The 24,031-nt window shown below is 38.4% G+C and overlaps 1 protein-coding gene across 3 annotated transcripts in view; it reads right to left on the bottom strand.

Moving 5' to 3' along the window:
* The window catches only part of LOC101586484 (multidrug resistance protein 1), a 98,557-nt gene that overhangs the window by 68,065 nt on the left and 6,461 nt on the right, over window positions 1-24,031 (bottom strand). For 2 of the 3 annotated variants that reach the window (XM_023713617.1, XM_023713618.1), the window contains exons 3-8: window positions 23,623-23,662; window positions 14,834-15,002; window positions 8,623-8,671; window positions 4,424-4,615; window positions 3,732-3,903; window positions 2,225-2,349 (exon numbers count right to left, since the gene is read on the bottom strand). In XM_023713617.1, the coding sequence (XP_023569385.1) occupies window positions 2,225-2,349; window positions 3,732-3,903; window positions 4,424-4,615; window positions 8,623-8,671; window positions 14,834-15,002; window positions 23,623-23,662 (747 nt within the window). The remainder of the gene's footprint in view (window positions 1-2,224; window positions 2,350-3,731; window positions 3,904-4,423; window positions 4,616-8,622; window positions 8,672-14,833; window positions 15,003-23,622; window positions 23,663-24,031) is intronic. The other variant, XM_023713621.1, reaches the window with a different exon arrangement.

Genomic DNA, 24,031 nt, shown 5'->3' with positions numbered 1-24,031 from the left:
AAAGAAGAAATACAAATAGAAAGATATAATACAAGTAAAAGGAAAGCAGGATCTCAAGGACCAACTAATAAAGAGAGGGAAAGGAGAAGAGCTAGGAAACATTACAACGTCAAGTCATATAGTTATATGTAGAAGATAAGCAAGGCAATGATCCTGAGAATCTTCAGAAGATTTTTTAATCTAGTAGTTAATTGGAAAGATTCTCACCCTGACTAACTATATATACTGATACTTGTGAACTAAGCTACTGAATTGCAGATGGTATTTTGTAATAGTATTCATGCTTGGAGAGCCTGTCATTCTGCTCTTCTGAATATGGGCTGCTTGTCATGACATGCCAGTTGCAGTTATGATGTCTCTCGGGTAGGTGGTTGTTCAAGAAGAAGTGGGTGGTGAAGGAAATCAAGAGAGAGGGAAAGGAAAATTGTGGGACTGTCCTGATTCAAGGTTGTATATGGTGAGATTTTTGGACTTATGTGCAAACATGAGAAGTATATAAATCTTTATGCCTATTTTTAAAACATATTCTAATTTTTAAATTTTTTTTATCATATTCTGCAGGGACTTAAAGTTCAACATATCAATACTTGATGAAACATACCTGTTCCATATTATGCCTAAGATGTTTGATATGCAGACAAATAGTGAGGTTAAGCTTAACAACCTAAGTTGTTTGATAATATCAATAAGCTTGTCTTCTGGATGGTTAACAACCTAAGTTTGCAGATTAAAATTACAGAAAAAGGAGGGCTGCAGGGAAAGCCAACATTTTGGCCTTAGCCTTCTAAGGTCAATTAAGACTCAGGACATATGTGAACTTGTACTAAAACATCATGTAACTCGGTAGTGTCCCAAATTTTCTGATCAAGGAGATTATGGCGCCAAAGAGGAAAGTGATCGATGATGTCGAGTGTGCCCTAGGAGAGTCACATGGAGAGAAAACCGTCTCTCAGGCTTTCACAGAGTGCACATTGGCCAAGCAATGGTCGTGACTCATCCACATGGCTGTCACTGACAAAGGCTCTACAACCTGGGGTACAGGATCTCAGGATAAATCCTGAGGGGATTTCACAGGCCTTATCAGACCCAAAAGCTACAACTCTTGTTGCATAGGTCCTGCTTTACCTTGGTCTTTTCCATCCAGCAGAAAAGTATAAAAACGAAATATAAGAAGTAAAGTCATGCTGTTATATTGAGCTGTGGGGGATTCAGGTCATCAATTTGTGACGTTGCCAGTGCAGCAGAAGACCCAATACTATTGTGGGCTGCTGAACTCTTTTGGAATGTTTTTCTGAGCTTACACACTTATATTATTCAAACAATGGAACTTAAAAAAAAAAGGTATACAGATGAATGTCCATTTTGTATCTGTGTACTCTGAGTAGTTGGGATAGATATATAGTTACTTTCTCTTAATGAGTAGAATGATTTGTTCTAATGGTGTTTGCAAATGGGATGTCAGGTCCACATCTTGTACAGCAATTAACCACTAAGAAGAATGTATGCAGTGTGTTAATTATTGAAATTGTCCTACCGATTTGATTTGAAACTGTCCCATTGCTATTTGTTTATCAATAAAATTATGGCAAAAAAATTAAAAAAAAGAAACTGATCCTATAGGCATGTGAAAAATAGGCATTTCCAGTCTTGAAATATTAGTTTGATAGATCCCAAACTTATCAGAAATATGAAATATATTTTAGACTTAAAATTAGTTATATGTTAATGTCCATCTGAGAAGCTAAAATTCTTTGCATTAGCAGACAGGAGAATTGTATAAAACATTTGCAGGCCTGTCAAGATAACTCAGTGGAGTAAAGCCCTTACTTAGGCAAACACAGGGACCATGGTTCCATCCCTAGCACCACATGCTGCACCAGCCCTACCCCAAGGGTGGGCTGAGCCCACCAGAGTCTGGACTGAGCCCACCAGAGTTGGGGCATAGTGGCTCAAGACTGTAATTTCAGAGCTGGGGAGGCTGAAAGCAGGAGGATCATTATGAGTCTGAGCTGTATAGTGAGACCCTGTAACAATCAAATAAATTTTTAAAAATTGCAACTTATAGAATATTAGCAATGCTGCAATATATCCATTAACTATTAGAAAAAATACAGGAGAAAATCTCCTATAGTTAACTGCCAACACAGTTAATTATACTGTGTTAATTACACAGTTAATCACACAGAATTTAGGAGTTCTAGCAACTTAAAAAAGAAACTCAAACCTTTCAAGTTCTTTCTTTTGTCCTCCAAATGCGATCACGGTTCTTATAGCTGCCAAGACTTCTTCAGCCACTGCACCAGCTTTTGCATATGCCAAGAGTTCTTTATCAGTAAATGAGGACAGTATCTGTTTTGAATGCAATTTCAGGTCATTTCAGCATTTTTAACAAGTTCTTTATCATAATGCAAAAATATATGGATACCCAAATATGTCAATGTACATGAAAATAAAATGTTTCTCTTGATTATTTTTGGGCATGATGTTCCACATACTGCCTCAAATTATTTTTAGATAGAGATGATACAACATAGATGAACTGCACATTTTCCATGAAAACCACATGGATCTTCATCTAGATAAACAGAACTGGAACTTTTGAGAATATTAAATTTTGCAAAAGAAAATACATATCATGCTACAATAATAAAATGATAGAAAACAGTCATTATATCATATAAGTCAACAACTGTACTCCTGAACATTTATCTTAGAGAGTACAACATAATAAGAAACTAACAATAGTTAATACACTATGCATCATAAACTTAAAAGTAGTTATTCAGAGAGTAAGATAGATAAAAAAAGACCTTTACAAAGAAGAGACATAATAACACAGTACTTTCTATTCACAGCTAAAATTATTTTGTGTTAGGCTTGGTTCTGGTTGGTCTTCTTTTTTATATATCTTTCCTTCATATGGATTTGGGGTATCATCTCTAAATTACATGGAACCCTCAAAAAACCATATACTGTCCACCAGATATCCAATCTTAACTTCAAACATTTTATTAAATAAATACAACACACTCCAAGAAAAGAAGCTTTACAAAATTCTGAGAGACATGTGTACCAGGGTGGGGAGGGCCAACTTCTCTTAGTCTACTACCATAACTGGGAGACAGAATTGGAGACTGACTATTTACATGTATGTGGGGAAAGAAAGTGCATTCCTTAAATTATTTTCATGAGAATGCTTGGAATGTATATGAATAGAAAAATTTACAGTTCTGATAAACCTGTGTCTCCAAAACTAAAAACATTCAGGGCCAGGGAGATGGCTCAGTGGAATAAGTGCTTCTCTGACAAGCACAAGGGCCTGAGTTCAATCCCCCATTCCACAAAAAAAAAAAAAAAAAAGGTTAAAAAAATCAAAACTAAAAACATTCAAATTAGAACTCTTAACTGAATGGAGCACGTGCTGTTTATGGAACAATCTCTACTTGGCTCTCACACTCGAAAAAGGATTTCCAGTGTTCCATATGTCCTCTTTGTTCAGGCAGAGGGTGAGCTATACGAGCCCCTTCCTGCTTGACCATACCTCTCCAAAATGATCACATGGCCAAGGACAAGAAGCCCTGACATGAGCAGTACTCAAGGAAGTCGAGCAGATTTTCCTACTGATTTTGAACCGAAGACCGATATATGAAATGGGAGATCCAGACTACAATAAAGTCTTTCCAAGGGGTTTTAGGGAGCAGTTAAAGCCAGAATTCACAGGCTTCACTTACCTTTGCCCAGATTCCAGCCGACAGTCCAAGAACGGGGCTAATAGCTAAGATCACAAGGGTCAACTTCCAACCACGTGTGAATCCTACTATAAAACCAGCCAAAAATGTTGCCATTGACTGAAAGAACATTCCAATTTTGTCACCAATTCCATCGTTAATTTTGGAGACATCACTAAAAGAACAAACAATTTTTGAGAAAATGCCACAAGTGTAAACACAGAACTTTTCTTCTGAACCCGGTTTGGTTTTGTTGAGAGAGGGATAAATTAGTTTACATCTACGGCCTTTCTGCGTTTGCTTGTTTCATTTGGCAAGAAGACAATTCCTAGTTGGAAATTTGTGGGACAGCAGGAATCTGTAGTCTCTGTGTCCCCGGGAAATGGACATGGTTTAACGAAGGATTCAAGGTAGAAATTTCAAACTGCCCAAAAATTTGCCCAGGAAGTATGACAGTGTTGCTGTACTGCACACTGTTGGTAAATCCAGCTCCTTCCTCAGTGCCGGTCATGCAGGTCTCCTCATAACCTGCTGGGTACTGGGGACAAGAGGCACGTAAAGACAGGGTTACTACTGAGGAGGAATTCAGTCTTCTGGCTGATGCACCCACATCCCCTAACAGATTTGATGATGTCTACTTCATTATGTGAAGAGCCAGAACCAGATATGGGTCAACTATACAACTGGGTACTTACTCTGTGAGCCGCGTGTTCAGCTCCCCAACGTCATGCATATCAAACCAGCCTATCTCTTGCTTCATGATTGCATGGAAAAATAGTTTTCTAATTCTGTGTATCTGCCTCCCAGCTGCCAGGCACCAAAATGAAACCTGAATATAAGCAGCAACAAGCACGCCAGCTCCGATTCCACTATAGTAGTAGGCATACCTAGAGAACAGGAACACACATGCAGTTTCTTCATTAATGTATCAAACCCAGACAGATGACTCATGATCACTTTTAGCTCATCCTGGTATTTTACCATTTTAGTGAATAAGAAGGGGTGGTAACAGGCAGCACCTAACTACATCTCCATTATTACAGAAAAATGATTAAGAGTAACTTCTCTTATATAATGAACCCAAAGTGTAAATCAGTTGAAGATCAAAATAAAAGGTAAGGGGGCACAAGGAGATAGATCACTTGCACATGAGAAGAGGATCAATAGATGGACAAAAGGGCATGGAAGGGGAGGTATAAAGAATTAAGATGTGTTATGCACAGGTACCAGCTCCTTACGCTGAATGTAATCATTATGTATAACCAAAAAGTGTTAAGGAAACAAATAACTTTAAAAAAGTGATTTCCACTTTGGCTCAATCTCAATTTTTTAAAAATGTATCAGTTATTTAACTAGGTTCTTAGTAAGAAATTTAGAACACTAATTTATGAGGATAAATTCTACTTGTCAGAGCAAAAACAGATCACAGGTAGTCCCGGAGCTGAAGAATAGCTTTGATTTTTGCTAAAATCGGTGAGTCCACCGCTTTCTGATCTACCCTTAGCTGCTCTGAAATCTAGTATCTCTTTCTCGGTGTTGAAGATCTCACCCTCCTGGTGTCTGGGTTTCTGCAGCTTCTTCTTTCTTGAAGTAAGAATTAGTGAGTTGTTTGGGGATTTTCACTTTGCTGATACCAATTTTTATAGAGGTGGCAAGGACAAATTTCTGGTGTGTTCTTCATAGAGGAACATGATTAAGGCTAAGAGGCCCAGTGACAAGTAGCAAGCCACTGGCCAACTGCTCCAAGAAGACCACTCTCTTGCCTCCGTGATGCCAGGTGAGGATGATCAAGATGGTGCCAGGTGTGACGCTAGCTCAAAGTGTCCTCACATGCTGACTGAAGGGTTTCTTGCCATGGCTCAAGAGCTTTTGGGAGACATCTTCAGTAGGGTAGTATCTAGGCATTTTTTGAAGCTTAACCACCCAGGTACCTCCATTCTTGTCCCCACCGACTGGTTTTGTGATCATAGCAAGAACTTTCTCCTTCTATTTCTTCTCCACCTTTGATTTAGCAGTTGTGTACTTTCTCTTGAACAAAGCCTTTCCAGAATACATAGATTGGGAGTATCTACCAAGTCCTCTAACCAGGACAGGATTTTGGCTGCAGTGGGGCTTCCCCTTCTTGGACTTTTTTGCCTTCTTCACCTTACCCCTTTTACCAGTACCACTGGCAGAAGCCTTCTTGGTTTGGGTTTCTTCTCTTTAGTGTCTGGCTTCTCAGTTTTTTCAGCCGCCATCTTGCAAGATAGGAAAGAGAGCTAAGTTTTCACAATCTCAGTTCTTGACTCAATATCTGCACAGTCTCAGGCAGGCTGCTGACCACTCTCTAGCCCCAGTTTTCTAATTGAAAATGGAAATGAGTACAGTGACTCAGTCACATGCCAGTTATTCTTGTCCAGCACTGGCATAGAGTGAGCACTGAGAACACTGAGCCACTACGGTGGGATGATGGGAAATGTGCGTCACTGTAGCAGTGTCTATATTTACTATAGCAACATCAACTGAGCAGCCCTTGAGGGTCTACCTGGTTATAGCACCCTGAATGGCCCAATCGGCTCTAAACCCTTTTTGGGACATCTGTGCAGTACAGTATGGAAAGAAGTACAGAATTTGACAGAAAGTGGAACCAGGGCCTGGAAATGATGCCCTGGCCTTTTGGGCCACAAGTCTAGCAGAGCTTTTCTATTAAATGATAAGAAAAAGCATAACACAAAACTATATATTTAATGAATAATTTGTGGTTTTCCTTTCAGCATAATCTCTAACATTAATAACGAAAGATGTTTTCCAGCTTCAAACCTTTCATATCTAGGAAAATTGAAGGCTCCTTGCTCCGAGCATTCATATTTGAAAAGTGAACTACAGTTGACCTTCACTAATGAATTTATTTTTAAGTTAGAAACCAAACCTTATAAGATACAGGATACTAATTTTCTTTCCATTTTAAAAAATTCTTTGCTACTTTCAGATCTGCCATCTGTGGTGGATCTGCCACCGAGATGCAGATTTTCATGCAAACCCTTACAGGGAAGACCATCATGCTCGAGGTGAACCCTTGGACACTATAGAAAATGTAAAGGCCAAGATCCAGGATAAGGAAGGAATGCCTACTGATCAGCAGAGGCTGATCTGTGCTGGTAAGCAACTGGAGGATGGACGTACTTTGTCTAATTACAACATTCAGAAGGAGTCTACTCTTCATTTTGTGTTGAGACTCCGTGGTGGTGCTAAGAAAAGGAAGAGAAGTCTCTTGTGAATAAGCACAAGAGAAAGAAGGTTAAACTGGCTCCTCTAAAATACTATAAGGTGGATGAAAATGGCAAAATTAGTCATCTTTGTCAAGAGCGCCCTACCGATGAATGTGGTGCTGGAGTTTCTAAGGCCAGCCACTTTGACAGACATTATTGTGGCAAGTGTCATCTGACCTACTGCTTCAAGAAACCAGAAGACAAGGAATTAGGAGTTAATAAAGAACTGCAGCTAACAAAAAAATTCTTTGCAATCTTTTAAAAAATAGTTGTACAATTTAGAGGCTATAAAAATATCCATGCAATAAGATGCTAGTCTCTGATGTTATGGTTCAAAATCCCATGCACACTCCATCAAGAGAATTGCTAGATCAAAACTCCTCCAGGGCACCTGGGAATTTACAACATAATTATCTGAGAACATGTACTTAGCTCTCTAAATTTTAGTTATTAAATGACTAAGTAGATGAATCAGTAATTAAATATTATCCCAGTACTAAGTGTACATAGCAAGGGAGAGCTAAGATTAAAAAAAAAAATCTTATTGAACAGGTACAATTTATAGTTTGACAATCAGTAATGTGTTTTAATGTAACACATGTTATCAACCAAGATGTTCTGATTTTTCTAATGTGAAAACAATGCTTTTTCACAGAAATGTATGGGATTATTTGTTTTTTAATTTTCAAGGTATAAACAGCTGTCTCTACTCTCTTAAAACCTATCAGGTAATTCACAGAATAACACATTATCTTTATCATCTGAATCACTAACATTTATCTTCAGACATCTGTTATAAACTACTCTAGGGACTAAACTTCAAGATATGTAAATCATTAACAAAAGTTTTCAGTAATGTTTGTTAAGGTCAGTGTTAAGATCAGAACATCTTCCAGATGTTCTATTTAGAATTTGAAACTGAGGTTTTGTTGTTGTTGTTGTTGTTGTTTTTGCAGAACCAGGGATTGAACTCAGGCCCTTGTGCTTATCAGGAAAGCACTTATTCCACTGAGCCATCTTCCCAGCCTCTGAAACTGAGTTTAAACAATTCTCATTGGCTGATATTATTATTACATCATGACAGAAATGTAAAAAAGCAAGCCAGGAATTACAAAGCCACTGAATATATTGATTCTTAATTCAACTACTAACAGTCATATGCTGGCACTCAATTGCTTTGAAGCTGACTGAATTTGGTATTTGGCACATATTGATGACAATTTCCCCAAGTGTGCATCATTTATTTGCTATTCAAAATCAAGCTAGAACTTGTCTCTTGACTCACTGCCATTTCAAGCAAAGCAGTTGTCTGGTACAAATCCTTCTGGCACTCTGCGTGCCCCTGGAGCCAGTTAATGAGTATTTAAGGACCACAGTTCTTTTAAAGGCTACTTCAAGCTTTCCCTGTTTGCCATCACATGCATTGAGTATATCTGAGGCTTCACCCTACTTTTAGACATCTTCTGCAGCAAATAATTCTTCTTCAAAATAATTCTGCATGGTATCTTCTTTAAAATCTAAAACTGATATTGTTCACCACAAAACTTCAGACTTTTTTGAAGATAGTGTAAAATTGTAAACAGTACTATCTTGGGACTGACTCAGAAAAAGCTAAGCAAATGACAGTAAAGCAAGTGTCTACGTACGTGGTCATCTGTTCCTCCAGACGCTCATAGATCTGTGTGTTGAAGTCACCTAGGTCACCGCAAAACAAAGACACCATTCATATCTCCTTTGTCTTCATTAGAAAAATAAGCACATACTAATGAACCAGACAAAATACAAATAATAATTTACAAAAAAGATATAAAAAACAGGGAGCTTACTCCTTATTATCTGTAATTACTATGCCATTCATTCCAGTGCTTCACTACAAGCTGTACACAACCACATCAGACTTAATTCAAAGATCCTTATTTGTCAATAACGGAACTTAGAAAAAATGGGGTATACAGATGAATGTCCATTTTGTATCTGTGTATTCAAAGTGGTTAGGATAGATATATAGTTGCATTCTCTTAATGAATAGAATGATTTGTTCTAATGGTGTTTGTAAATAGGATCTCAAGTCCGCATCTTGTACAGCAATTAACCACTAAGAAGAATATATGCAGTGTGTTATTTGTTGAAACTGTACATCCGATTTGATTTGAAACTGTCTCATTGCTGTTTATCAATAAAACTTTGAAAAAAAAGATGCTTGTTTGTAAGATGGAGCCTACACTTATGAGTAAATGCCAGTGACAGTGAAATTTTTTTCTGCTTATTTCACCAACATTTTGAAATACATTCAAGATAGGCACACCATTCATACACCAATAATTTAAACATCAAAACATAAACACAACTGGGTCGTTCTTCTTCCAATTTGCACACAGTGTATGTAGTCACAGTATGAGCATCAAAATATAAATCCATTCTGATTATTCTCCTGAAAGTTGGAAGTGCATCAAAACGTGAAACTCTTGGGCCCTGACACAATGCTACCCACAGGCAACACCACTTCACCAAGCTTTGCTTCATGCAGAAATGCATAAAAAATGTTTTATAGTGTTACCTTCAGACTATGTGGGTAAGTCCATGTGAAACAAAAATTACTTTCCAGTTTTGATGTGGGTCCCTCTCCCAAGATACTTTATTATATATAAGTATTTCAAACTCTGCAAAAAAGTTCTGTAAAGATAAATTATTACCATTTAGGCCTTTTTTTTAAATTACTAACTCAGGTTAAAATTTGAATATCTCATTTTTCTTCATTTCTCTGCACACAATCTAATAAGGAATAAACAGAACCTATAATCCTCTAGTTTCAGTTTTACTTTCTGTAGTTTGAGTACCAGCAGTCAACTGCCAGTGGTATCAGTTTCTATCATCACAAAAGGGTGCACGCAATACAGTATCATGTATAATGTGAGAAATAGAGAGAGCATCCTCAAGTAATTCTTATTACAGTATATATTTGCTATGTTTTTATTATTAGTTATTGTTATTAATCTCTTACTGTGTCTGATTTATGAATTAAACTTAATCACAAATATGTGTGCATAAGAAAAAACATGGTATATATGTGGCTTAGTACTCTCCAGGTGCTCAAAGATGAACCACCGTCTTGAGAGGAGTGAACTGGCCTAATCAGAGGAAAACTGCCAGATTCTCAACCCATCATCTACCCACCTTGGGACTCTGACACTCAAATGTTGTCTCTTCCTACCTATTGCTATAGATGAAGGGTCCCTGCTCTGATCTAAAGCAAACTTTTGTTCTTGAGTCATGAATCCCATTCTTTCTCAAAGACGTGGCTCAAAAAATTCTCTTCCTTTTCTGTTTCAAACATCGCTTCCTACTTTTTTACACACACACACACACACACACACACACACACACACACACACACACACAATTTATTTGCCTCCATTCCTGCCTTTCCTTCCAGGTACCTTAACCCACGACAATGTGAAATCTTGAATTTCTGCTATTTCCTGCACAGACAGTCTCCCTCCATCTGCCTCATCTCAGCTGATGGTGACTGGAGCTTTCTAGTCTCCCACGTATCATTCTGCATTCCTCTGTTATGCCCATATTCAACCTGGCAGGGACGCTCATAACCGATTCCAGCTTATTATCCAAGGTCCTGGATGGATTCTTCCATTTCTTCCTAAAATTCTCTGCAATATTTGTGGCCTCAAACTTGACATCTTTGTCAGAATTTCCACTAAGCATCCTAAAGTCTGTGCATTTGCCTCCAGAAACTCATTACAAACAAAAGCTGGTGCTCACAGATAGGTGGACTGGGTCAAAAAAACAGAATCCAGGTGTCTGTTGTATTCAAAATGAATTTACCTAGTCTAAAAAAGATATCTGTAGTCTAAAAATCGAAGGGTAGAAATTGTATTTCATACATCAGAACTCCAAAAACAAGCAGAAATAGCAATTTTAATATCAGATAAGGTAAATTTCACACTAAAACTGACTAGAAGAGATAAAGAAGGCTATTACATTCTACTTAAGGGAAGAATCCACCAAGAAGAGATAACATTAATAAATATTTATTCACTGAATATTGGAACACTGATCTTAATAAAACAAATACTGCTGAATGCCTAAGATCAATTAGGTAGTATTGCAGCTGTTGTGGGGTATCTGTGTCCTGTATTTGAAAATAAACATTATCAACTAAACAAAAAAAATCAATAAAAATATGATAGTTGAAACATACCATTGCATATGGATTTAATAGATATCGACAGAATAGTACATCTCACGACAACAGAGTATAAATTCTTTTCTGCAGCATACTGTATTTTTCCCCAAATAGCTCACATATCATTCCACAAAGCCTGGTCACATAAATATCAAAAAATCAAAATTGTTCCACATATAGACCAACATGGAATGAAACCAGAAGTCAATAATAGGAGAAAACCACAGAAAATGTAGAGGCTCCTGGAAAATTACCAACACACTCAACAGCCAATGGTTCATAGGAGAATTAAAAAAGGTATTAAAACATTTCTGGAAATTCATAACAAAAGTCACTGAAACCTCGGGGACATAGTGAAAGCAGGCCTAAGAGAAAAGTTTGTTTCAAATACAGGACACAGATACCCCGCTATGGCTGCAATACCACTTAATTGATCTTAGGTATCCAGCAGTATTTGTTTTATTAAGATCAGCGCTCCAATATTCAGTGAATAAATATTTATCAATGTTATCTCTTCTTGGTGGATTCTTCTCTTAAGTAGAGTAAAGGATACATTTGGAAAACAGAGAAAACTCAAACAATAACGTTGTCATAAAGAATCTTAAGATACTTGAGAATCAACAGTCTAGTCCCAAAGCAAAATTAAGGCTGGAAATTATAAAAGATTTGAGGGAAAAATCAATACAATGGAGGCTAAAAAAAAATACAAAAATATCAACAAATCAAAGAGCTAGTTATCTTGAAAGAAAAATATAATTAAAAAAGATTAACTGCAGGGGCCTAGGGTTTGATTCCCAGGCCTGTCATGTCAGCCCCACCCCCAGGGCTTACTGAGACAGCAACTGAGACTGGATGTGGTGGCGCGTGCCTGTAATCTCAGCACTTGGGAGGCTGTAAACAGGAGGATCACTACGAGTCTGATCTAGCAGTGAGACCCTGAACCCCTTGTAGACTGCCCTGAAATACAGGAAAAAAAAAAAAAGATTAATCTTTCTCCAGCCTTAGGAAGAGAAAGAGTGAAAAGACTAACACAGTTAAAAATGAAAAAAAAAGATAAATTAGAACAGACATTGTTTTCTTCCAGAAGATAGTAATGACTTTGCTAAAGTATTTCAACAAATTGGCAAATTTTAAAGAAATTGACAGATTTGAGACCCATACACATCATCAAAGCTAGCCCAAGAAGACACAAATATGCTGAACAACCAAACAATAAATAATGAAATCAATAGTAATAAAGAATCTACAAAAAGAAAAAAAAAAAAAAAAAAAAAAGAATCTACCAACTAAAAAAGCCCAGGACCTGAGAATCCTTACAAACCTTACAAAACCTTTAAAGATGTTATACCACCAATACTTCTCAAGCTCTCCAAAGAAATGGGGACAGCACCTGCTATCGCTGGTATCTAAATGTGCCCCAATGGTCTTGTGTGCTCAGAGCTTCTGCTTTGGGGAGGTGGGTGGATCATGGCTATGTGATGCCAGATTAAGGCATCCCAAAGGGAGACTAATGTGCATGATAATTGAATTGGTTTAACATAATTTTGGCTGTGGATAATGGAAACCCCACCCCGGGTGTGGGTGAGACTAATTGATGGGCTTGTAGTGTGGGTGGAATACAAAGGGGAAGAGGGAAGACAGGCTTCACCGCCTGCTGCCTTCTGTCTTCTCTGCCAAGGACTGTTTCTCTTCTGTGATGCCCCTCTGCCATGCTGCTTTGCCTTGGAGCCAGCTGACTATTGATTGAAACTTTTATACACTGTGAGCCAAAATAAACCTCCTCCTTAACTTTGAGTGCTGGATATTCTGTTCCGCAATGAGATAAGTAACTAAGGCAAGAACTCCCCAATTTCTTTATGGGAGGCAATAGTAACGGATTCCAATAACAGTTGAAGACGCAACTAAAAAATAAAAGTATAGGCCAATCTCCTTAGTGAACACAGATGCAAAAGTCTTCAACAAGATATTAGTGGATAGAATTCAACACATCAGGGCTGGAGAGATGGCTCAGTAGAATAAGTGCTTGCCTGGCAAGTGCAAGGGCCTGAGTTCAATCCCTGGTTCCACCAAAAAAAAAAAAAAAAAAAAAAAAAAAAAAAGGAAAGAATTCAACACATCATCAAAAAAAAAAATGATGATCAAGTAGGTTTCATACATCACATAAACTGAAGCAAGGTCAAAAACCACACAAACATAATAGTAGATGCAGAAAAGGATTTGACAAAATCCAACACCACTTCATGATTAGAGCCTTGGAGAAAATAGGTATAGAATGACCATACTTAAATTTGATAAAAACTATTTATTACAAACCATCAGCCAGCATTCTAAGTGAGGAAAAACTAAAGAATTCCTGCTAAAATCAAGATCAAGATAAGGAGGCTCATAGTACTTGGAATATTAGCCAGAGCAATCAGGTAAGAGAAAAAAAAATAAAAAGATTGCATACAGGAAAGGGAGAATTTAAATTATTATGAATTGCAGGCAACATGATACTCTATATTGAAAACCCAAGGAATTCTACCAAAAAATCCTTCTTAGAATTAATAACCAACATCAGCAGTATAGCATAAGATTAACACAACAATCATTTGTGCATACAAATAATGAACTTAATGAGAAGGAAATTATGAAAACACCATTCACAGTAGCTTCAACAAAAATGAAATATCTAGGAATCAACCACACCAAGGAATTATGCATCAAAGAACTAATATTAGAAATTGCATAGAACCCACCTATCCACATTCTATGTATCATTCCCAAAGAGCTTAGGACATCATACTATAGGGAAACATGCACACTGATGTTAACAGCAGCACAATTCATGTTCTCTAAACCCTGGAAGCAGCTGTAACTCCATCATTACACGACTGAATAAAGGCAACGTGGTGTCTACACATAATGAATTCCTACTCAGCTATAAAAAAGGGAAATTTCAGAAATTTGTAGGAAAGTGGATGTACTTACAAAATATGTTAAGTGAAATAAGCTGGACACAGACCTAATTACCACATGATATCTCTTATTTAAGTAATTCAAAGTACCACCAAAGAGATCAATGAAAGATGGAGACAGTTCTTTCAGTTACATGAAGGAAGCAGTAATTACCTCCCAGGTGTCCCTGATCCCATTCTTCTCACTGCATCCTCTTCTACTCACTTTTTAGATCTGAAGTGAGTAGAAGAGGATGGACCAATATGGAATGAAAATAAATGGATCTCTGGCAAGTGGAGAGGTGTCTAAGTGACCAATGACAAAAGCAGAGGAGGAGGGCAAGGGAATAAAAGTAAAATAAAGATCTATTATGTACAGGAACCTACCACCCTCAATGAATGCATATTCCACAAGCATGAAATAAGATTAATAGTATAAATGAGAATGAAAAATGGAGAAAGGGGAATTAGAGGAGGAAGGAGGGAGGGTGAAGGGGATTAAAAAAGAAGTAACCAAGTTGTATTATGTACATGTACACACCACTCCCCAAGATGACTGTAAAAATACTTTTCTACTGCAAACATGTACGGTACTTAGGAAGATGGTGCTCGCAGGCTCCACTTTCCACAGCATTAAACAGAACAGTACACATATTGGAAGGGCTCCACAGTGTTTTCCTTCATGTCTGGAATAAAGTCAGTACCAGAAACAATACCTACTTAGATTTACATCTGTAATATTTGGTGGCAAACTGCTTCCTGCGTCTGCAAAGCTGTCTGTCATGTTGCCCAACACCAGCATCATGAGGGGGAGCGCCGCTCCATGGATACAAGCAGCCAGAGTTCCCAGCAACATGTACAGCTTGTCCAGCCCATCGGAGTAGCGAAACTAAGAAAGAGAAAATGCAAAGTATAGGCACAGTTAGCACGCCTCATGGATAGTTTGCTCTACCTTAATAATATATCCCTAACCCAAATGATATGTAAGGCCACCACTACTATTAGTTACTACTCCAGTCCAAGATACTCATTACCTTTAATGAACTATCCTAATTAGAAATGAGAAATTTTTCTACTATTGAGATCTCAAGTAATTCTTTATACTAGACTCTATCTTGTATGAAGTTTGGTCAAAACTGTATGTAAACGTCTTGAATGACCATTTTATAAATAAAATATATGTTGCTCCACTTTATAAGAGAGGCGCCTGGGATACAGCTCAGTGGCGCAGGGTCTTCCTGGCAAGTGCAAGGTCATGACTTCAATTCCAAGAACAAAAGAAAACACAAAAACAGTTATAATAGAAATTACTTTTCTTTTCATAGAAAATCTTATTGCCAATGCCCTTCTAAAACAATTAAGAAGCATTTTGCTACTTTAAGAGAGTGCTTTAGGATAAAGTTCCATTGCACAAAGGAATTAGCATAAATCTAAAATGACTTTTAGCATAATCATGCCTTAATAATGAGAAGGAAAGAATTAGTTAGATGAATGCTTCTAAAGAATCATTTTTCCTAGGAAGGCAGAACATGGCCCTATTCTACCCGTGCAGATCCTCATAATTTCTTCAGTTACAGTAAAGTCAAAGGGAGAAAGATTTCTTCAGTAGCAAAGTCATAGGGAAAAAGATTTCTTCAGATCTAAAAAGTGAGAAGATGATACAGTGAGAAGAATAGGCTCAGGGACACATGGGAAGTAATTACTGCTTCTTTCATGTAACTGAATGAACTGGTTAAGGAGTGGGAAAGAAAAACATAAAAGAAAATTAAAACAAAAACAAGATAAAGCCAGTACTTCAGCCTAAGACAGGTGGGTGTCATGTGGACAAACCGCGTAGCTGCAGGCAGAAGTTTTGCTGTCCAAGGAGGAAACAGGACCCACAGTCTTAGGTCCAGGAAGGAAGTGTAAACCCAAACACGGGTCAGGTATCAGGCAACATAAAAGACAGCAGTGCAAGCAAGAGCTTATGTACTTTCCACAAGGAGACCTAAATCAGTCCTAAAGTTAGCTGCCAAGGAACTTATAGTAGTGAGTGGGAATAAACACTGAACAGACAATTGGAAAAATAAAGGGAATAGTTATCAGCAGCAGTGAACTGCAGTCCCTCAAGTAGGAGAGAAAAAGCTAAATCAAATTATGAAATGATTAGTGCAAAGGTAAGCTTCGGCAGGAATGTATGGCCTGGAAAGGGCAGAGGAGTTTGGATTTCAGTCTTTTCTATTTCTTCAAAGTGTAATCCATTCAGCTCAGTTTAAGTTATTGACAGAACTTTATACTCCCAAATATGTCTGATTTTCAAGTTATACTATAAAGAACAGAATAACATTTGGTTGTGCTTTTTCATTATCATAGTGAAGCATGACTCAAACTTTGGCACTTTGTCTAGAGTAGGAACGCATGCTATACTCTCAACAAATCAATATGAAGGATGGGCAGAAATTATCTTTGTTAGAACCATTAAAAAGTGGACAAAATATTGAATTCCTGTAGAATCAGAGAAGACAGATTTTATGATTTTATGCAAAGCATATCTCATTATCGCCATTAGAAGATATTTGACCTTGAGAATGCCTCAAAATCAAGCAGGCCATGAATCCAAACACTCGTGGAACATGATGGACACGATGACAAATTAAGCACATAGCATCCTCCGCGCAATATTCTTACCAAAATGCTTAACATGAACTAGAAAAGTCTTTAGGCCTCACTGTCACCCTATAGGACATGCAAAGCATGGAGGACCAAGTTAAATGATAGCAAGAGAGCAATTAATGAAGCCCAGCTGGGGGGGGGGGCGTAACTGTATGCTCTAACAGACATGCCAATGTCATCTACTGAAAGTGCAAATATTTTAAACTCAGGAGAAGAAATATCCAAATGTCACTGGGCTGATTCTGTTTACAACAAATCAAGTTTAGAAGAATTTTTTAGAGATAATTGAAAAAAATTGAATATTAGTGGAGCATTATATAATATTAACAAATAATTGTTCATATCATTAAATATGATCACTACACTATGCTTTAAGTAAGACTTTTTGGGGAAAATTTTTGAGAGATATGAACTTGAGACAGGCATGAGATATTATGAAATCTATAATTCTGTGTGAAACATGGGCAATATATTATTAGCTATAAACAGTGAGTATGAATTTTACTTTTACACCTTTTTACATGTTTGTAAATTTTCATCCTAAAATTTAGTGATGATAAGATGGTTCTCAAATAGCCAAAAGGTAAATCTCATATAGAGAGGAATGAGTTAAAAGTGAATTTTGGTTCAGCTAAGATTCCAGGAATATCCCAGAAAATTGAGAAAGTCCAAGTTTCGTTTTCCATTATGACATGAAGCAAGTTGTTTTCTGGAGGGAAAATGTGAGAAGATTTTAAAAAGGTGGTAAAATAATCCCAAGTAGGGCAAAAGCTACAATCAAACGCCTCCCCCTGTAAGGAACAGGCTGGTGGGAGCTGAAAATCTCTATCTGTACACTTACAAAATGATACAAACATGCATATATGCAGAAAAATCCTCTCTATATGTCTTGTGAGAATTAAAGTGAAGATTAATAATTTTTTATTAGGCAAAGAATACAGCATACACAACACGTAGCAACTGATTTTGTACATGTCATAACTCTTCAGGCTCTCACAGTAAAGGAGCAAAAAATCAAAACACTAACGTATCAGCTGCACTGTTGGAGCCTTTTGAAGAAAAGGGAAATGGCTACACATTGATAGGAGAGATACAGAAGGAGAACCATAACCACAAAAAGGGAAGGTTTATCAGTGCTGAAAGCTAAGAATCGGAATTCCCACACCAAAGAAGTGGAGATTACTGGAAGGAGGTGGCTTTGTCATATTCAGCAGGTTAGGTAGGAACATGACCATGGTGGCCAGACTAGGTGAAATTTGGTAAAATTAGTCATCTACTCCAAATGTAAAAATGTTTCATGAGCACCTACTGAGGATCATACTTGGTTCTGGGTGATGGCAACAATGAAGTAAGTTCTCTCTCCTTCTACAAGTTATATTCTAGTGCAAATAGTTACAAAGGGAACACTATATGAATTCAATAACTATTCCATGTCTAGGTATCTATGAAACTCCTAGGAACTGTTCTCAGCCTTTGAGGTCCAACAGTGAAGAAGCATTTCATCCTCATGGAGCTTAGATTCACAGAAGACAAATATAGGCAAGAAATTTGATGGAGTGGTACTGCCTACCTGTCATCCAGTTGCTTAGGGAGCCAAGTAACAAGAGAACCACAAGGTTAAGTCCAGGCTGGGCAATGTAGTCAGACCTTGCCAGAAAATAAACAATGAAAAAATACTAGGGATGTAACTCAGGGTACAGGCCCTGTGTTTGCTCCATAAGAGCAGTCATTGTCAACAAAATAGAAAGGGCTGTAGGTTTAACTCAGCATGTGGCACCTTGGATTCAATGGCTCAATACCCAATATAGAAAAAGAAAAAACCCACTGGTTAACTATTTAGGAAAAATTCCATAGAAGACCATATGCCACAGCAGATCAGCAGGTTTGGCTGTCCAGTCAGGGGACAGCACCTTTCAGAAGAGATGTTGGGACACCATGATACAGTTCATCATGTGACCATATGGGGATGTGGCATTGCTGACATGAAGAGCAGATGCAATGCTCATTAGAGGAAAATGAGTTGGTGAATCTGAAGGGTCATGCAGAATGAACACTGTGGTAAGAACAGAGGGAGGGAACAGGAATAACTTGTGATGTGGCCATAGTAAGACCAATCTCAGATTAGACAGGCTTATGTATGCATATTTATAGAGACAAGATGGGGTTTACATTTCCCATACAAATGGGTACGAAAATCAGAAGCAAAGGACTGAGGTAATATGAAGTGGTCATTATGTGTAGATCTTTAAAACTGCAAAATCAGAAGAGGGCTGTTAGGAGAAAAGACAGCTTGCAAGAATGATCTCTCTACTAGATGAGAGAAGCAGATAAAACTCCCAACCTGTGCACACCCTACTTTTAGGAGCCTTGTAATATGCTTCCTGCATGGTAAGAGATGTCAAAATTCTTGGGAAGGGGAGGATATCCTGGGAAAGCCAGGGAGACATGGTATAATCTCAAGGGTGCTTCTAAGAGGAAAGTATGTCCTCAGAGTCAGCAGTAGAAAGAAGCAAGGAATGGGCAGCACTGCACTTGAAATCCCTGAGTCTTACAGAAGCTGACAAGCTGAAGAAAACATCCTTCCTCAGAGGGAACAATTTTGCTGATACGTTGCTTTCAGCCTAGCAAGACCTCTGAGTCCAGAGTCATCAGGTAATAAATTTGCATCATTTTAAACAACTAACTGGGTATTTCACTACAGAACCAATGAAAAAATGAACACAATCAGCAGAGGAATAATAAAGCTGGGTGTGGGGGCACATGCCTGCAATCCAAACACTGGAAAAGATGAGGCAGATGGATCCTAAGTTCAAGGGCAGCCTTGGAAAATTAATTAGACCTTGTCTCAAAAAATAAAACAAGGTTTGGGATGTAACTCCGTGTCTCTTGCTTCAATCTCCAGCACCACACAAAAAGGGAAGGGGAGGGAGAAGAAAGAGTGTAGGGAAGATTTAGAGAAATAAGGGAAGGAAGGAAGGATGTACATGAGAAGGGTCAAAGTTGGAATGAATCAAATGTTGGGGTTAAAGACTGATAACTATCAGTTTATAACTCTATAGATACTAGTTGTCTGGGAGATAAGCCAAGGTCTTCATCCATAGTGTAATTACATGTATGGGAAGGGTTATGTAGCTGATGAGGTCAAAGAAAGCTGAGTCTAGGACATTTGATAAAGATACTTAGAAATGACTAAGTAAAACGAGAAGCCTATAGACGCTATCAAATAAAAACCAAAGATCATGAAGGGAATCGGCACAGGGTGACATCATAAGAGCTAACAGAAGAAAGAACACCATGGACAGTGCCAGAGGCTGCTAGAGAGCAAAGAAGGAATTTAACTCATCCATTCAGTTTCCTGAGTGAGTAACTACAGGAGAGAGAGAGAGAGAGAGAGAGAGAGAGAGAGAGAGAGAGAGAGAGAGAGAACGCAAAGAGAGCTAGAGGGCAACGGATCCAAAATCTCCAGCACTAATGGAAGGGAAGGGTAAGGAAAAGGTGAGAGAAGGAGGATAAAGAGGAAGGAAAACAAGGGGACAAAAGCAGTTAAAGAGGAGGGTTGTTATGGCATGTGTCTAGTTGTCTTCCCAAAGCCTTGTGTGATTATAAGGGGGGCTTCTGGGAGATGCCTGGATCTAGGGCTGTATGATGCTGGGATCCAGAATGTGTGATTGGTAAATTAGTCTAGTGACTGGTTTGGCACAGTTCTAGGAACATACTCACCCTGAGGGTAAGTGTTACCCACCCTCAGGTGTGTAGCTTGAACAGAATACAGGGGACAGAAAGAGGGTGCTGTCCTTGCTTGCTGCTTCCCTGCTTAGCTACCTACAGCTCTGATGACTTCTGTCTTCTGACTGCCTTGAGCTGTTTTCCTTGTGGGCTGCCACCCTGCCTTGCAGCTAGCCCATTAAGAACTGAAACCTTCACTACCTAGCCAAAATAAACTTTTTCTCCTTTAATTTTAGGTGTCGGATATTTTGTCTTACAAATGACAAAAACTGACTAAGACAAAGGTCAAACCTTGAACTAATGAACACTGTGGTGAAAGGTTGAGATTGTAGTTTACAGATCTAGAGGACGAAGCTGCCTGGAAGGGTGAGCCCATAGTCCTTAGCCCACAGGTGAAAATGACTAAGAGAACAAGGGTGAAGTAAAACCCCAGAGGTCAAAGGAGGTCTTTCCATTCATAAATGCACTCAAGTACTCAGCAGAATACCTGTAGCACAGGTAACCGAAGTGGAAGCAATCATAAAGCAAAGTCCACAGTGCAGAAGAAGTAATTAGTAATTGGTAGAGGGTACTGCTGAAAATGGGTAGAACATAGTATAATTCTGCAGGGTACAACTCAAAAGAGAAAAAGCGTTTGCATAAAGATCAAAAATACTTGGAAATGACTGTAGAACTAGACTGACTGTCAACACCAAAATCCATTCCTGGAATAAAAAATTGAGGAACTCTAACTTCCCAGGCAAAGAAGACACAAGCAAAAGCAAAAGAGCGGGGGTGATAAAATCATTGTGCTGGGACACCACAAAAGCCAAGGGAAGAAATAATCTGATGGACCATGTCAAAGGCTTCCGAGAGGCAGTCTCCTAGGAATAATGAATTAGTAGACACTGAATAGAGAAGAGGCTTGCTGTCACTAGAAAGACCCACACACGAGGTAGGTCTTAGTTGACATCAGGAGATGCAATCTGGGGAGGGTTACCACCATTCAGGCTAAAAATTGTGACCAAACTATTTCTACAATGTCATCATTCCAGACACTTGCTGTCTTTGGAAGCCTGGGCTTCGATGCATGCTGGACAGAAGGTGCCCACGAGGTCATCCCTCAGTAAAAAATGTTGGGCCCTGAGGGCCTGACAAGCTTTACCAATGCACAGGGTCCCACACGTTGTCACAGCATTCCCCACTGTGGGACAGCAGGTGTGCCCAGTGTTAACACACACTGAGTGTGTGCCTGGTTTCTGTCAGATGTCTTTCCAGGTGACACTTGCAGGTTGTGCTCTGCATTCATTAGTACACAGAGTGGCAGTATTAAGGTCAGTTAAACTCTTCTGCGGTGTGATAACTGCTAATCGAAAACTTTCCCAGGATTGGCTGCCAGCAGGACAGATTGCCGTCGAGTCCTCCTCAGTATGCCACAGAATCTGGGGCCCACGGGCATCTCTCACACAGGAGTCTTAGTCATAGGTAGAAGTGGTTATTAATATGCACCACCAAGAACAGCAGCCCCATCCCATGAAACATTCTCATGACGTCTTTGTGTTTGTAGGTTTTCACATACGCGTCAGGTTCACATTCAGCGTGTTGTGTGGAGCATTCAGGAAGAAAACATGAAAGAGCCGCCTTAGCACTTCCTGAGGAGGCTCAGAATGCCACCCTGCTGCATGTGCTGAGCGAGTCCAGGCCTGGCCTGAGCTTTTTCATTTGTAAAAGTGTCATGATAGCATCTATCTCACCTGAGTTTTCTGAGTTAATGATATTGTACAATGAATTACTGAGGACAATTCCTGGCACGCCGTGCTCTGTGAATTTTATCCTAGCCACCTCACATTCAAACTCTGGATTCTGTTCTTTTGTGGCCTGTTAGGTTACATTTTCTAAAGTAATAGAATCCTTAGGTTTAAAAAAAATTTAACCTAAAATAACAAAAACTAACGTGTAGGGTTGGAGGTATAGCTCAGTGGTACTGTGTGTGCTTAGCATGCGTGAGGGCTGGGTTCAATCCCCAACACAAATGCACACAAAAACAAACAAAAATCTACAAAAACAAATTTTTTATTTTATTCAAAATACTTAAATAAATCTGGCTTATATAAAAAATCCTTTCTGTGCGACAGCGTACTAATTAAATAATCGTAACAAGCCCTATCACCTGCCTGCTCAAAGTATCCTTCTGTGAATGACTGAGCACTTGCTCTCAACAGCCTGAAACTGCAAAGGAAGCAGCATTAGAACAAGGCAGTGGCAGCCCAGGAAGGTCAAGAGGATGTCAGACAACCACAGAGGCCTCTGAGCAAAGTTCACACGGGTGACTCTTCCTTCTACACCTACTTTTCTACTCAACTTACTAAGAGCCATTTCCGTGACCACCTAATGATGTCTCACTACTTAAAAATATGTCCAATATGTAATGAGTGAAACAGAAGTGTGTGCTGCGAGACTCGGTTCCAGTCCCTGGGCGAGTTCACATAGAAAGTGCACCTAAACTCATGTCAGCTTATTCACTGCAGAAAAGGGCATTAAGGATCCAGGTAGAGAGACAGATCATCAATAAGCTCCCTCAACTACAAAATTCCTGTGTTATCCCAAGTAGAGTTAAAGCAAAGCTTCTAAACCACCACCATTTACCTAGAAAATGAAATTAAGGTTTTCAACTACTTGGTTTTCAACTTTCATCGTAGAACAAAACAGACATACACTAAGTCACAGTAATAAATAATCCTCTCCCACCTTTTATTATTATGGAACCTTGAGACTTTGACCTTGAGCATGCCAGGATCTCAGAGCCATTGAAGACGGCAAGAAAAGTGGCAGGTTCTCCTAGCAAGACGGCAAAGACAATCCCTAGGAAAATGCTTCTCTGAGCAACAGACTCCTGACAACATAACTCATCAAGAGACGATTAAAATATTCATCGGGAATGGTGGTTACTGCGATATAATTCTTGTGGCAACTTATGACGAGCATTTCATAAGCTACATCCAATTTAACTGGAAATATGCTAACTCCTATTCAGTTTGGATTCCCATTACCATATTGAACAAAAATCTTCTACCAGGTTAAATGGGTTTTTTCTATGAAGTAGAAGTCAAATTTTCAAATTATTCTGAATAGTAAATAAATCCAAAACTCACCACTCCAAACACACTGACGGTTGGTTTCTTTTCCTTTTTACTGAAAAATAGGAAATGAGTCATTGAACATACTAAAGATTACAGAAAAAATTATATTAACAAATTAATTTACAGACTGTATTATGTAAAGACAAAGAAACATGTCCTTAATATATTTGTTGTAGAAACAAGTTATTAGCAAGGTTTAAATTGTGAACTTTAAATAGAAGTATATTTATAGGGGCTAGAGAGATGGCTCAGTGGAATAAGTGCTTCCCTGGCAAGCGCAAGGGCCTGAGTTCAATCCCTAGTTCTGAAAAAAAAAAAAAAAAAAAGAAGTATATTAATATACATCTATGAAATCTGCATATGTGCTTATCACTAGGTTTCTAGAAAAATATTTTCTTCCCTGTGTCTTGAGTGTTTGCTT

This window comes from Octodon degus, unplaced genomic scaffold, assembly GCF_000260255.1.
Source record: "Octodon degus isolate 3935 unplaced genomic scaffold, OctDeg1.0 scaffold00032, whole genome shotgun sequence".
In the NCBI taxonomy this organism is placed as follows: domain Eukaryota; kingdom Metazoa; phylum Chordata; class Mammalia; order Rodentia; family Octodontidae; genus Octodon; species Octodon degus.
Note: the sequence above shows the minus strand (reverse complement) of the source record. Positions and strands in the feature narration are given on the sequence as shown.